The following is a 16994-nucleotide window of genomic DNA, read 5'->3' on the forward strand; positions in this document are numbered from 1 at the left end:
CCTACAGAAGGGAGGTCTGATGTCTATGTGCGAGAACAACAACCTCACTCTCAACACAGCCAAGACAAAAGAGATCATAGTGGAAGAAGAGGAGATTCCACCTGCCACCGGTCATCTGGGAGCTGGAAGTGGAGAGGGTAAGCTGCTTGGGTATCTACATCAGTGAGGACGTGTAATACCAAGTAGTCTGGTATGTTGCCTAAAATCCTCAGCAGTGTCTACAGCTGCATTGTGGACAATATCTTGACCAGTACAGTAATGCCAGTGCTATGCACCACAAATGCCTGAAAAGTAGTAAGGACTGCCAAACAATTTTCAAGTTTTCACAATTGATTATTAAGTATTTATTGGCATCAGACAAACTGGAAAGGATGCCACTGCCTATTGAACAGAATTTTTGTAATATGGAACAATAAAGGCATTAATGTGATTGGTTAAAAAAGTTGGGCCAAGGCAAGGGTTTAAACTTGGCCCTCCCTTTATGGTCTTTGTCCATCCCTTGGTCATGTTTCATCTTCTGCACTGGGCTTGTCCTGCAAGATAAGAGCAGACAACTCCTCCCACTTCACCATGGCAACAGCTCTGTCAGCCCTGGGGAGGAAGGGTGAGAGGGATGAAAGAGAGAGAGAAAGAGAGAGCGCTCTTCTCTAAAACTTTTGAATAAAACTTTTGAACAAGATGGAAAAAAAGTCACAAAATACTTGCACTATAAGAAAAATTCTAAAAACAAGCAGCATAGCCTGCTAACCTTCTGTCAAAAAGTTATTAGGCCTTTTTTAATGAAATAAATTGATTTTTACAGTAATCGCCATTAAACAGGCATTCAGTTATTGGCAAAATGGAAACATTCTTATTTACAGCACAGGCTCTGTATCAATAACTTTTTTATCAAATCTGTACCACTAGTACTCAACACCTGTAGAACTAATAACACGTAGGCTTCATTTTGTGTTAAATATAAATCTATTTTATTTCACTCTATTTCTCCTTTGAGAAGATCAGTAAATTGCAGTTACACCAACATGAATAAATAAATTCACAAACTGAACATCTTTTAAACATACTTTCCAGATAAGTTGTATCTCATGTGAATGTGTTCGTATATATGCATTCAAGTATTCGCTCGTCTATTGTAAGACACATATGATCTTGGGTATCATCTGATTCTTAATCCATAAAGTTCAATCTCATGTCGACCCAGCCTTTGCAACTATCACAGCCGAAATTGTGGTTTATTAAAATGGGACAAACAGACAAATGGCACAGCTGTCGTGCCGAAAATAAATGCGCACTATCACAATATCATAGTGCCTTTTCCAGTTACGATCACATGGCCGCAAACTCGGTACAGTAGAAATGCGGTATAGCTTACAAACGTAGTCCTTGTGCGTGTGTGTGTGTGTGTGTGTGTGTGAGAGAGAGAGAGATTTCACTGTATTTCTAAGTTTTTTCACTTAGAAAAAACGGTGAACCTGGCTGAAGACTTGAAAACTATTTCTCTTTGGAAAAGCGAGCGAAATCCCTCACCTCGGGAAACCCAGGTGCAACACTTTGAAGCACATTGGTTCCGTTTAGGTGGCCCCACATTACATTTTCAGCATAAAGTAAAAAAACAACAACACACATTTGTTTTCACTACAGGTGCAATTACTTACTGTGGTACGTTTTCTTAATACCGAAATATTATGTCTGCAGTGTTTTTAATTACAATCAGTGACGTGATGATAATGTAATGCTCACTGTATAAAGCATCAATACGCCTCTCTCACTCCTCTGGCATCCACCCTCTCTCCCCACATATGTTTGAAGCTCGCTCTATCACAGCCAGTCTCTGGCCCATCTCGAAGCTTGTGCAGCAATAATCTGCCAATAGCGAGCCTGCTGAGGTGGGGAGAGAGCGAGCACAAGCACATACTATACAGCGTGCGAAGCTCGTGTTTATATGTAATATGTGAGCGGCAGGAAGCAGCTCGCTCTGCTCATTGCAGAAGGACGGCAGGATGGCGAGAGGACGGCGGGGTCTCGTGGCCCCTCAGAACACGTTTCTAGAGAACATCGTCCGCCGGTCCAACGGTAAGATACGATCCGGTTCTGATCTGTTCTGCACCTGGCTTCAAATGGTGATAATATATTTCTTATATATAATGTTTTGTGATTTTGTTGCTCATTTCGCCTTCAGGCATAGCCACATAAACACACACGGGCAATTGCTAAAAACCTAAGTAGTACTGAAACCACAAGTAATTATGGTTTAAATTTATTATGGTAGCTCTTTACTTTCAGTGATGGCTATTCCTCTCTCTCTCTCTCGCTCTCTCTCGCTCTCTCTCTCTCTCTCTCGCTCTCCCTCACTTTCCCCCCACACACACACACACACACACACACACACACACACACACACATATATATATATATATATATATATATATATATATATATATATATATATATATATATATATATTCACACGTTGTAACAGTTACAAAAGGCACATAGGCTCCTTATTAACAAGTAGGGGTAAGGCAAATCAATTTCATAGAGCAAAGTTTATTAGATAAACAACTACCAATTTAGAGCTGCAGAGAATAAAAACAAACTAAATAGCAGGGCTGACAGTACCAAACCGTTAAGACACTTTATTAATAAACATTACTTTAAAGGACCAGGTTCACTGCCATGATGCTGCCCTTGGTTAAAATAGCAGCTCAAGAAAATAGTTAACTAAAATGGTGGAGACTAGCCACTTGAAGGCAACCTACAGGGAGGAGGGACCAAGGGTGCCACCAATCACTCACCCGTGCAATCTTTCTGAAATCCTCACTGCCACTCTCACTGCAACTTAAATGGCCCGTTATACTTGTTTCCCGGTATGTACACTCCAATCCACAAAAGGGAATTCCACCACACGTGCCTAGCCCCCCTCCCCCTGCAAGCAGCTGTGTCTTCACTAAAGAAAATTAAAATAAACATGCATATCAAGCAATACAGAACACAAAATTCAGGAAATATTAAATACAGGAATACAAACACACACACACACCGTTTAAAATACAATTATTAGCAGTACAACTAAAAGCATGATTAAAATATAACAAACTGTTAACACTAAAGCACTATAGAACAAGGAACCAATCGATGCCAGTCAAACACAACAGCAACAAAGCAACAAAGGGTACAAGACAGCAGCGGTGTGTAGGCCTGTAACAGGAGAAAGAAACCAGTTATCCAGGGTCCACCCTACTTCTAAAAACAAAGAAAAGTACAAATGAAGTCACTTAAAAACAGCAAAAGTACGTAAGTGCAAATTGCATCAATAAATAATATGTACACTATAAAACTAAGAAAATTTTCTAATTGTTACTCGCTGCTCTCTATGGGCGTATTTGCTTTAACTAAAGCCACACTAATCGGGGGGAATAATTATTTTACTAAATCACAGCCTGTATAGTAACATTCTACATTTACCTTTGCTGTAAGCTAACATTACCATCACACCTCACTGAATTGAATAAAATTACTCAGCTGCCTTAATTCAAACTGACACTACTCTACATTTATAATAATAATAATAATCAGTTTGTGGTTCCAAGTTTCACAAGAAACAATTTTCTTGAATGTTTTGCAAAGTACTGGTTGTTAAAGTAAATCCCTTTTTTGCTGCTAGTGCTCTCTCAGAAATGCCCAGACTTGTCCCATTGTTGCTTATACTAGGAAATGTAAATGTGCTGCATTGGTATCGAAAAGATACTTGCAAAATGGATGGATGGATGGATGGATATTTTTTTTTTCATATCACCAGGCACTAATTTAAATGCTAGGAAGTTCTTCTAGACATGCTTTGAATTACACCAGCCATTATTCAGTAAAAGGGGGTAACTGCATCTCTAATTATATATTAACAAAAGACATTCATGAAGACTCAAGAAGGAATGCAGCACACTAAATCCAGTGCCAAGACCATGACCGTGCTGGAAAAGATAAGCAACTTTAATGACTTGAGTTTTCATTCATTATATTTATATGATGTCAATTTACAACAGTCACTTCAAGGCACTTTTATATTGTAAAGACCCTAAGACAATAATAGAAGAAAAATAGAGTACTTAGAGGAAGATGTCCGTGAAGGTTATCAGTCATCCAGGTCATCGTAGTCAAAGGAGCTTGGAAAGAAAAGCGTCTGGACTTTTTTAAGTTGCTTGAAGACGTTTCACCTCTCATCCGAGAAGCTTCTTCAGTTCTATGGTCAAATGGTGGAGAGTCCCAGATTTAAGATCTGTGGAAGTAACCCACCATGAGGGACAATTGACCCAATAATGATCCTCTACCTAATCACATGAGCCAAGGTGTGAAAATGGGTGTAGGTCACAATCAGCCAAGGTTTCGGGTGAGCTCATTGTGAAACCTAGCCCCACCCTATCATGTGATTTCCTGAGGTCAGATGGCCCAGGATGTGAGTGGGCGCTAAGGCGTCTGGGAAGGGATCTCAAAACTGGATTATAGATGGCAGACAATTAGTGTCGTAAACCACCGCCTGAGAGTAATGAGAGGTGAAACGTCTTCAAGCAACTTAAAGAAGTCCAGACGCTTTTCTTTCCAAGCTCCTTAGAGTACTTAGAGGAAGTAACAAGCAAGACAGTATTTTCCCCATAGTAGCTTCTTTTCATTGCCTTCGTGTTAAATCCAGAATCAAATTTCAACGTCCTTCTCCTTATGTAAGGTCTTGAATAATCAGGCCCCATTTTACCATCCATATTTTATCTGTGAAAAGTGCTTTATAAATAAATGTTACTTACTTAATTACTTTCTTAGCCTCTGGTTCCTGAGGTAAAAGTAGAATGTGGGGCAGAAAAAAAAGAGTTTTTCTTTTCTGCCGTCGCCTTATTTCCTCATAGAACATCTGATTGTTGGGGGTGGGATGGGAATCAAGAACCAGTTCCCAGGAGTTCAATTCCTTTGAACTGTTAGTCTGTGTGCCTGCTCATTGATTCCACTTGCACTTGTACTACAATCAGCTGATTTTGGCACATTCTTAAAGGTGGATATAGACATTACTTTTATTTTTAATTCACAAAAGGACAAAAATACAAGAGTAAGTGGAACCTCCATCCAGGACAAACACATTTTGCTGCCAACACAAATTCGGCTCTTTGCAAGTACCTGCACAGACAACATGCTAACACTAAGCTAGCTAAAAACCTAGATTGATGTTAAAGCTGAGTGAATCCCATCCCTGGTCCAGCAACTAGACCCTGAACTTCAACAGGTAACAAACAAATCAGTAAGAGAATCAATAAGTAATATCACTTATCCATACCAATAATAATGGTATTGGAATTGATAAATTCTTATTAATTCCCATCCACTATTAGAGGTTTCCCCTCTGTTATCGGAGGGTCCCAACCTTACAATAAAACGCACGTGGAGGACACTGTTGTGATTTGGCACTTTATAAATTAACCTGAATTGAACTGAATTGAAAAATGACTGTCTTTTAATAGCACAGGTATTAAGTGTAGGCCAGTTGGTTATTAAATAAAAAGAATCATCATAATTAGTTTAACACTGATTTTACAGGTGTAAAAGTGAGGCAATTATTTATTAGTTTAATTTACCACTTAATTGATTAGCAATAATTACTTACGTAATAGTTAGCTTAACTTAGCTTCTCTATTGGGTTTGGTGCTATTGAACAACCAAAATATTTTATCAGAATAATGTGGACTCTGGAAGGCTGCAATGGGCATTTTTTAAACTAGTTGTTGTAGCCCTCGTGAAATGTGGAGAAATATTGTGTATGCTGGATTCATATAATTTTTCAGTCATGTGATGTTGCGAAGTAGGGCAGACTATCACTTATTGGTTTCTGTGGTCAGATACCAATTTTGTGCTGGGAAACGCTCAGATCGTGGAGTGGCCTATTGTCTATAGCAATGATGGCTTCTGTAAACTCTCTGGCTACCATCGTGCTGAGGTCATGCAAAAGAGCAGCACCTGCAGGTACCACAACACACATGGATACCACCGCATGGATTATTGAGGACTGATTGTCTCAAGTAAATGTGTACTGTATCAATGCAAATACTTGGTTTTCCTCTGCAGCTTCATGTATGGAGAGCTGACAGACAAGGAAATGAGTGAGAAGGTTCGACAGACCTTTGAGAACTACGAGATGAACTCTTTTGAGATTCTGATGTACAAGAAAAACCGTGAGTATTTAATAGTACTGGATATGACCGTGTAAGCTGCATCCAAAAATGTTTGTATGAACTGCTTCCTCAAAAACCCAGATACCTAAGGATCTCAAGAAATCTAGAAATTGTATATATGCTAATCTGGGACACACCATGCTAAAAGCTCACAGCCTTTTAATTACCTAGCCAGGGGTCAGCAACCTTTAACACCCAAAGAGCCATTTGGACCTGGTTTCCACGCAAAAGAAAACACTGGGAGCCGCAAATACTTTTTGACATCTAAAATGAAGATAACACTATATATTGTTTTTTTTACCTTTATGCTTTGTGTGAACAACTAAAGTAAGTAAAGTTTATTTATTAAGCGCTTTTCACAGACAGGCAGTCACAAAGCGCTGTACACAAATATTAAAATAAACAATACAATCAATAGACATTATACAGAATGTAAAAGATCAAATGTAAATAATGTAAAGAATATAAAATACGTAGATCAACAAAAGGCTTGTTTGAACAGAATATTTTTTAACTGCTTTTTAAAAGAATCCACAGAGCAACTAAGTTGTGTTGCTTATGAAATCCATGAAGTGCTACAGAGAAAATGACATTTTATTCATGTAAATAACACATTTTGAACTCTTAAAGAAATATAACAAAAGGAAAGACACCCAGCTGAACTAAAATGATCCAGCAAACAAAAGCTGTTGTGAGCCGCCACCCTTATATCGCCTTTGGGCTTTTGGAGCCTTGACCTGACTTTTAAAAAATAATTTGAAAAAAAAGCACTATGCTGCAAAAAAAAATTTGATATTTGCAAAATTCTGCCTAAATATGTATTTTACCTGGTTAATGTGTGTGGCGGGGCGTGGTCTGCAGCGCCGCTGCAGGGGAGGCAGACGCACCTGAGCGGGACCCGCAATCACGCCTCGCTGCCTTAAAGTCTGTGCCCTCTCTGCTGTTGAAAAGCTACAGCTGGCTGTATGCGTCAGCAACCGTGTGTGAAAAGTGGTCAATAAAGAGATGCTGAAAAGCATGATCATGCAAACATCGTCAGGTCTGCCGTGATATGTTTACAATAAGACTTATGGTCCCGAACCTCTGCGCACAGCGTCTGCAAATCGGGGCTTTCATCTTTACGCAGGACTGTAAGCTGTCGTCTGTGAGGCGTGAGCGGTGTTTGTTTTTAACGTAGTTCACGGTGGAGAACAGCTGCCGACATAATGTGGATCCGAAGATCCACGATTGGCCTACCTGGGGTTGAAAGTCTCGATAAACGCACAGCGTTTCGGCGGGTACACCGGCTTCCGCGAGTGTGACGCTTATTTTGAGCGATGAAAAAATAATAAGATATAATTTTATTTTTATATTTCAAAATCACAATAATCTTCCAATTTAGAACTACAAGTTAAAAAAAGAACTAAACACAAATAAAATATACTTCAGCTAAATACTTCTAATTTATTTTCCCAAACCACCCGGAGCCGCAAAATAAAGACTAAAGAGCCGCGGGTTGCTGACCCCTGACCTAGCCTATTACATTTGCAAACAACTTTTGCCAGTAAAAAAAAAAATGTATTTGATAAAGAATTCAGAAGGTGAAGGTTCCTTTATTTTTTATTTCTGTGTTTTTATATATTTTTATAAGCATAACACCACCTAAAGCAAACTTCACACATCATACAAAATAACTTAGTATTTAACAAGACTTTGGTTTTAAAATGGTATTGATTCTTCTAAGTTGTAAGATTATACTAAACAACTTTCCTTTTTGATAAAATTTATGGTTGGATCAGGTGACCCAGAACACTTGTTTAGGTATGCTGCAATAGGTCAAGGCTGCTGGAGGCTGCATATCAACAAAAAAACTGGGCTTTCTTGGCTCCCATGTTATCTTTTTCTCTGTTGGTGACAAGTTGTATAGTTAGGGGTTGTTTTGTGTAAAGGATCAGTGAAAAAAATATTGTTCTTTTTTTTCTGCCTGGATAGAAAGTTATCGGTGAAATTTAAATCTCTCTATTTGGGAGCAAATAACATAATTAGAATAGAAGATATCAAGCTAATGCCACTGAGCTATGTATAGCTGCAGATCGCATACGTTTACTTTTCAAATTCAAAGCTTGAAATTGGTCTTTCCATGGGATGCAGCATTTAACATTCCATTTTTAGGCACTTGCCATTATTGAATATTTCTTTGTTGTAACAGTGCTTCTTGGCAGTAGATTTTATACCATTGGAAAACACATTTCCTCTAAATGGTGTAACATTTATAAGGAAATTTAATTGGTTTGTTGAGCAGCAGAGTTGAGTATGTGGGTTGTATCAATGAAAACCTTGGCATATCATCTCTGCCAATGCCAAACAGGTTATTTTCCAATTGACTCCTTTTTGGTGGTTGGATGATTAGTCTAAAGAAACAAGACATATTAAGAGTTTAACAGTTTATTCATCCTCACTCATGCTCAGTGGCGGTCCTAGCCTGTTTGGCGCCCTGGGCGAGCACTAACCTCTGCCCCCCCCCCCACACACACACACACACACACACAAAACATGTTAAGGATTGTACCATTGTACCGAATTGGTGAATTGTACTGGATTGCACACACACACACACACACACACACACACACACACACATATGAAGAGAGAGAGAGTATGCATAGTAGCATAGTATGCAAATGATTACCAAACAGCCATCATAATTTGTCATACAATGAGAACAGGACAAATCAACAACTGACAATGACTAATTAATATTAAAATCTGTAACATAATGTATTGTTTGGAGTTTAGTCTGTTACTGTTACTATTTTTACCATTTCTTCTTGGAACAACTGTAACCCATATAGTGTCCTTAGGGATTAATAAAGATTCTGATTGTTTCAGGATACATGACATAATCCAATGACACATCTGCTTACCTGCATCTTTTGCTCGTTTCTCCTCCTCTTCTTTTCTCTTTTTTCTAAACTGAGGACCTGATGGCTTTGAACTTTTCTTGTCGATCTCCCATTGGTTTTAATTTTGCACTCCAGTATGAACACCCATCCCCCAACCTGAGGATCACCACAACATAACCTTCACCTTAGTTCACAGATTCACTTTGTCTAGGGTTTATTTCTGGGATTCCAGGATTCAAATCATGAATACATAATGGATTTGGATTTACAACATTATGAATGAAATGTGCTCTATTTGGAAGCAGCAGGGCCCCGTCCCCTTTTGACGGGTTGTGTGTGAGACTTTAAATCATCAAACTATAAATTATAAATTGTTATTGATCCCTTTACCCCGAGTCCTAAAGTGTGTATTTATTTTCTTACTCTTCTTCTTCTTATTGTTTGTTTACTTGCACTGCTGTAACAGGAGCCTCGTCGTCTCGTCTCTCTATATACTGGACTGTATGTAGCGGAGATGACAATAAAGTTTACTTTGACTTCAGCAGCGAGCAGGCGCACCGAGGGCTCTCGCGCTCACTTTTCGCTTATAGAATTTCGAAAAAACATCGGTGCAAATTGTAAGTCTGTATCATGATGTCTGGTGTTTTCGTGTTTGTTGGTTTGTTTTTATTTTGTGTTATTTTGCGAGCTGGTTATTAGATGCTGCTCCAGCCAGCCGGAGAATACACCACCCCCCCGCCCTCTCCTCCCTGTGCCGCAAGCAGCAGGCGCACCTCGCAAATGGAGGGCGCCCTTACTCCCAGCAAATGGGCGATAGAAAACCGGTCGGTGCCTATGCCATTCCCAATATGCGCTGGCATGATGTCAGGGCAGCATGAGTACGAGCAATTTTTTTTTTTTCCTGATGCCTGTGATGCCGCCCCCCACCACGATGCCGCCCCGGGCAACCGCCTGTGTCGCCCGTATCAAAAACCACTACTGCTCATGCTGGCCAGCTTGCTGTGGGATGGCATCCCAGTGTATTGGCCAATCTGGCACAAGCAGCACACCCAAGGCAATCCCATAAGTGTTCAATAGCACTGAGATCTGGACTGCAGGTCCGTTTTTCCATCCTCTCCACTCCACTTCAGGGTTCAGTGCTAAGACCACTTCTCTTTACATTACACATGATTCCATTAGGCAGTATCATTAGAGAACATAGCATATGTTTTCATTGCTAGGTAGATGATACCCAGCTTTATCCATGAAGACAGACACCACACACACCAATTAGCTAGACTATAGGAATGTATTTAAAACATAAAGACCTGGATGACCTGGATTCAGATAAAACTGAGGTTATTGTGCTCTGGCCTAAAAAATTTGAAACATGGGGCCTGTTCTTCGTACCGCGCTAAGTGAGTTAGCTGGATGAGATTGTTGACGATTTCACGTGATCCTGGATCGTTCGGTTCCCCGAAGCCCATCCGGGACTTGCTGTCATAGCAACAGAGCCGTAAGCGTAAACCTGCTGGGGAGCAGGTTTACTTTATGTAAACAGGATTAGATCGCGGCCACGCAGGTATGTCCGCGTCATTCATACGAAAGCAACAGCGATATTCCACCACTGTTTCACCATAAATAAATAACAGCAATGTAACTAAAGATAATGCAGCACTTGATCCTTTTATTGATGTCACACAGATACATACAGGTCATTTCCTAAAAAAGGGAAATGTACTATTAACATTCTATTACATGTATGTGATTATTACAGATGTAATTCATATTTCAGAGTAGTAATTGCAGATTACTTCGTGTAATCAAGATGAGAGACCACGGCTATAAAAGCGAAGGTGGATTTGGGAAGTCTGTCGCAGTCATATCCTGTCCGTTTACGCGAGCAACCCATTGCGGAAGGTGCAAGATTGATAAGGAGAGTTTTCAGAATTCAGCGTATATTGCGGGACAGACAGGATCCTTTAGCTCAGCGCGACAGTGTGCTCATAGAGAGATATCGATTTTCCCGTGAGGGTATTATTCACTTAACCAACTTGTTGACGAGGGGGTGCAGGACCACCACCTGTCTTTTTTTTTTGCTCTGCCCTTTTCTTGGTTGCTGTTATGAACAAACAAACAGAGTATTCCAGGGTCTCTTTCCAAGAGACGACAAGCAATATAAGTGATAAATATTACCATTCTGTAGAATATTCTTATATTTCACTTTTACTTGTTCCCATGTTCTAGTGGGTCCTGTTGTGGCTCTAATGTGAAAGGGGATATAATATAACATATTATAATATAATATAATGTAATATAATATTGGATAATATGGTGTGATATGATAAATCTACCCTACCGCCTACTGGTGTTGGCCAGAGGGGCCGATGGCGGAATATGGCAGCCTGGCTTCTGTCAGTCTGCCCCAGGGCAGCTGTGGCTACAACTGTAGCTGCCTCCACCAGTGTGTGAATGTGAGAGTGACTGAATAGTGGCATTGTAAAGCGCTTTGGGTGCCTTGAAAAGCGCTATATAAATCCACTCCATTATTATTGTTATTATTGAATTACTTACGAGTTTGATTTGTCAGCAACTTCCTGCCAGCCCTCTCTCCTTGCTTTTGCAGCCTTTGCAGTGTTCCCTTGCGTTTTAATTAAACTCTGAAACTCCTGAAATCCCTCACTCAAGAGTTCTTGCTCTGCTGCCGAAAAATACCGAGCGCGCTCCTTCGACATTTTCGCCGACCAATCAAAGGGTTGCCGATCAATGTTTCTACTATCGATGCGTAGCCCCTGTTGGGCCACCCAGTGATCTCACATTACTTCATCCAGCTATACTAATCGTCAACAACAGGTGTGTTCGGGGAACCGGAATAGCGAGCTCAGAGTTAGCGCGATGATTTGGTCTTGGATGTTTCATTTGATCTTGGATGTAGTAAGCGACGTACGAAGCACAGGGCCATGGTTTCTAACCAGATACTTACTCTGAATGGCATTACCTTGGCCTCCAGTAACAGTGAAGAATCGTTTTTAAATGAATCTTTTTTGACCACAGTATGTTCTTCAGTGTGCATACTGTATTAAACTGTTTTCTTTTGATTGCACAATATGTCTAAAATTAGAAATATTTTGTATGAGAAGACTACTTTATGCATTTATTTCTTCCAGGCTGGACAATAATTCATTATTGTCAGGTTGTCTTGAAAACTCCCCAAAAAGCCTTCAGTTGATCGAAAATGCTGCAGCAAAAGTAATAATATATAAATAAAACTGAATTGAAATGAATTCAACTGACCACTGTAGTAGGGACCATGCTTACAGTTGCTGTGTATCATGCACCAATCAGCTACCTAATTGTCAGCACCTAGTGTAACAGTATACAGTAGAATCAGCTGCTCGGCATTGGCAGAGAAGGTTTGGCAACTGCATTTTCCATTTTCATATGTGTTTTCCTTACAAATGTGGCACAATGTAGGGGGAAATAAACAGGCTTTCCAACAATATAAGAAGAAGGATGGTTACAACAAAGATAACTGACCAAACACCAGGGCTGGTCTAGCATACCAGGCATTTTCCCGGTGGGCCATCGCACTTTTGGGCCGATGTGCCAGCCTGAAGGGCTGCTGCGTAGCAACCGTACAAGCACTGATAGCAGCTCGTTGGTTCATTTTCATTACTGACAGTGGATTTCCCAATTAAATCTCTCAATATGACCGGCGCCTCCCCTACCTTCGCTGTTGTCTCACGTTTCTTGTAGAAAAAGTTTAGTGTGGAAGAAGTGGCAAACAAAAAAAAAAAAACAGGCCCCACAGTCACAGAAAGCTGCTGCTGCTAGCACCAAGCCATCCTGTTCTATCCTGGTATTAATGTAATAGGGCTGCAGAAAAGCAGATGCCAATACAGATCACTGGTGCATCTCAGGTCCAACATAGAGACAGGCAACAGTCCACACCCTTACAAGATCTAACACTTATTTGTCTTTCCTCAACATTTTTCTTCTTTTTTGTGAGAATTCATTTATCATTTTTCTTTTTGTTTTGTTTTTTTGCCTGTTCTATCCAGCACTGTTTCAATCAGCATTATTGTCTGAAGGCCAAGAAAAAAGCCCATCAGATTGCTATAGTGGTCAATTTGACTGTCATAGTTTATTAGTTTATTAGTTATTTGAGATGTTCCGAGAGAGGTGGAGTCTAAGACCCCACTCTACACATAGACAAACAGGCACACACTCAGATACAAACAAACATACATTCCCACCCCCATTTCACATATACTCAGCAGCTGGTGTCAGCACAGCCCCTCCCAAGAACCCTCAATGTCTACATGTATTTAAAATTGAGAGCACCAGCACCAGAGGTGAAGCAAAATAAATAGACCGTCTTTTGGACGCCCATCCCCAAGGCCCAATATGTATGCGTCATGAGAGTGGAAGTAATGTGAGCCTCTAAGTGGTGGAATAAAATTGAGGCACAGGTGGCCTGGAGAGGAAAAAGGACATATGCCTCCCCTGCACCTCAGTGACGCACCTGTACCTCAAGGCCCTGCATGTGTGGTGGTGTGAAGGAGCGGGAGGAGAGATGCAATTGCGGATGGGGCGGAAAGGATTGGCAGTGGGGGCAAAGTACCCTATTCTTGGAGCCAGCTCCCCTGCTGACCCCCATGGGCATCCCTGTTCCCCGAAATCTACCAAGGGCAGGGGGCCTGGACCAATCCAGACCAGGGCCCACAGCAGCAGCACCACCAAGCCCCATAGAGCACAGGGCGGCCCACCTGTCCCCACCGCAGAGGACAAACAATGCCCACTCTACATTCAGTCAACTCTCAGACTACATAAGACAATAGACACCAAGGTTAGGTTTATCCGCCACCTCTGCTAGATCCCTCCCACTTATAGAAGCAGCTTCTGCTTCAATCAATCAATCGATCAATTAAAACAGAATATTATGGATTTCAAAATCTTATTTGGTTTTCATATGTACCTATTTTCAATGATATCAACTTTAATAGCAGGAAATTAACTCTATACATATTCTTTTTTTCTATTGCCAAATTTTTCAAGTAACTTATATTTGACAACAACATAAAAAAAAACCATGAAATTCTGTTTTTGGTGCTACCCCCCAATATTTGTATGTACCCCTATGAAAAAATTCTGGAGGCACCCCTGCTAGTACCAACTGTGGAGAAGTGAAGAAGAGATGGAGAAAGTGAAATTAATGTGGTAAGAAAATAGATGGAGAAACATAATTATGAAGGGAGAGTATCACAGATTACCAACTTGTTTCAATCAATCAAACAAGATGAAATATATACATATATACATTACATATATTGCCGTCTGAACTAGAAATGCCAGGGCTTTTTTTTTGTCCCATTTCAGCTCTGCCAAACACAAATTTCCTTACATTTTATATATTTATTATGGGGGTCTTGAGGCAATTGTTGTGATTTTGCGGTATATGAATGAATAAACTTTAATATCTATACACAAACTCTTGTAGTAAAATGACAATTGGAGAATTTCTATGTGGATGATGAGTAAATTTAAACTAGTGATTAGCTAATAATATGAAAATCTGCAGTATTAGTATTTGATAATGAAAAGAAATTTCTATTCTACTTATCCACTGAAAAATTCACTTGTCCCTAACAGGTAAACAAGCTTCAGTATTAAGCCCTGTAGTGTTCTGTTAGTATTATTGTAACCTAACAGCAATTTGGAGTCTTCCACTGGACTGTAAGTTAGGGCAGGCTGGGGAGCAGTTAAATAATGTAGTGATATCCAGATGCTGTAACAAATTATATTGTATAGACAAAAAGGATTAGCAGACCTTTGTATGCATATGACGTGGTAGTAAATACATTACATTGCAAGTGACTAGCAGGTGTATATACAGCTTTAGGCATAAAGTTGTTGATTTACCGATATAGCAGTGGGTTACGGTGCATGTGATCACTCACTGAACTTCAGAGAGTGTGAACAAAAAACATTTAGGTTGTAGACCGCGTACACACAATATTATCAGATGGTGTCGATATCAGAATTATATTGTTTAAAAGAACCTTTTTGTACAATAAATTTTTTAATTGGATATTTAAAATGGAGTGGTCCCACCGATGGTTACTTGAATTTTTGACACCATCATGTCAACATGCCAATGCCCAGAGGAAATGTAGTACTACAGTGAAACAGTACAAATCACAAATAAATTGTTGTCTACTTGTTATTCTTTATTAAATTTTATTTTAATTTTGCATTATTATATTTTCCTTGTTGACAGATTGTTGTTGTGAGAAACAGTGCTTTACTTCCTGTTCTGTTCCGCAGGGATGCCAGTTTGGTTTTTCATGAAGATTGCCCCAATCAGAAATGAGCAGGACAAAGTTGTCCTGTTTCTCTGCACTTTCAGTGACATCACTGCCTTCAAGCAACCGATTGAGGATGAATCTTCTAAAGGTGGGTTGGTTCCAAAGTGTGGGTAATCTTGACAGAGATAAAAGACAAACATAGAAAAGGCTGAAGGAACAGAATAGGAGCACACAGCTGGATTAACCTAAGGATATAAAAAACAGAAACTCAAAACTTTAGACTTGAAATAACAATATCAAAGGAAATTTTACCAGGTGTAGGGAAAAAATAAACATAGATATATAAACATTAGGAAATGGCTGACAGCTCAATTCCAACAATACATAATCCTCTTTCAAATAAATAAAACTCTAGAAAGAACCAAAAACCCCCAAACTCATAACATAGACAGCCCCAACAGCAAGTGTGCCAGAAGTGTAAAAGGGTCAAAAAGCTATTATCCTATAAGGATCACCTTAGCCTTCATTCGCATCCACTCAAAGTCATCTACTGAGCATAAATATTTACTATATTGAAGAAGAAAGATGTGTAAAAGTATTGTGAGCTTACTTGGGAAAAGTGACGAGACAGAAATCTCAAATATGAACAGGAATTCATAAATACTGATGTATCACCCTGTTTCAGAAAATCATTTCTTCTGTTGACATTTGGGCATTTATTGAAGAGGAACAATGCACAGAACTCTATAAGCCTCAGCCTTAGGTAAATAAATAAATAAAAAAAATGGCAGTGGTGCCACTATCGAAACTTTGGGGCATTACTGGAGATTGACAATTCATCTCTTCTTCCACAACATCGCAGGATAAAATACTGTCCTTACTCAAGAGTACACTTTAGCTAACTTTCAGAAGAGTTGATTCTGTTAATCTGGACATAGTATTTTCAGTGTTTCCTTACTTATCCAAGCGACTTCTTCGGTTTTAGCTGAATGCAAGTTTCCCCAACCTTATAGAGAGTACATTTGTACACTGTAAACCCGAACAAGTTGACTGAACTTAAAACTTTTGTGGAAACTGATTACCTCAAAAGATTTAAGTACAAAAACTCATATCTTCTAAGTATGGGGTACTCAAAATTTGTATTTATTGTTAACCTAAAAATTTTAAATTATATTTAATATTTTATTAATTGAGCTTTACTCAAAGACTGTATACTTTAATTTCAATATTTTTGTGTTTCTTGTAGTTTATTATTTTGATGCAACACAATGCAATTATATTACAACCTAAACTCAAATTATCTGATTATTAATTAAAAGATATTTATGTTGTGAGTGTAGACTACTAAAAAAAAAAAAAGTACGGAAATTCAGTTACTTATTTAACATTTTTTCATGAAAATTTAAAAACATCACAAATGTTTTTATAAAACAACTAACATGGACATCGGCACCATAAAGTGAGCATTATAAATTCTGTGTAGAACATTTATCTTTTTATAAACTCACAAAGGACGACATCAGTCCTAATTGCATCTTTCTCAAAATACACAAAAATGCAAAACAAAAAGTCAAATACTAATCACTTTTTTTTAAATAGAAATGAAAAACAATTTTTTA

General features: G+C 39.1%; 1 protein-coding gene across 2 annotated transcripts in view; it reads left to right on the plus strand.

Moving 5' to 3' along the window:
* The first annotated feature begins 1678 nt into the window (after positions 1-1678).
* LOC309708432 (voltage-gated delayed rectifier potassium channel KCNH1) overlaps positions 1679-16994 on the plus strand; it is a 106810-nt gene continuing 91494 nt past the window's right edge. For both annotated transcript variants that reach the window (XM_082536483.1, XM_082536484.1), the window contains exons 1-4: positions 1679-2073; positions 5874-5997; positions 6100-6206; positions 15395-15523. In XM_082536483.1, coding sequence (XP_082392609.1) covers positions 2001-2073; positions 5874-5997; positions 6100-6206; positions 15395-15523 — 433 coding nt within the window. In that variant the 5' untranslated portion in view covers positions 1679-2000. The remainder of the gene's footprint in view (positions 2074-5873; positions 5998-6099; positions 6207-15394; positions 15524-16994) is intronic.

Source organism: Aulonocara stuartgranti, assembly GCF_965226115.1.
Source record: "Aulonocara stuartgranti genome assembly, chromosome: 6".
Classification (NCBI taxonomy): Eukaryota; Metazoa; Chordata; class Actinopteri; order Cichliformes; family Cichlidae; genus Aulonocara; species Aulonocara stuartgranti.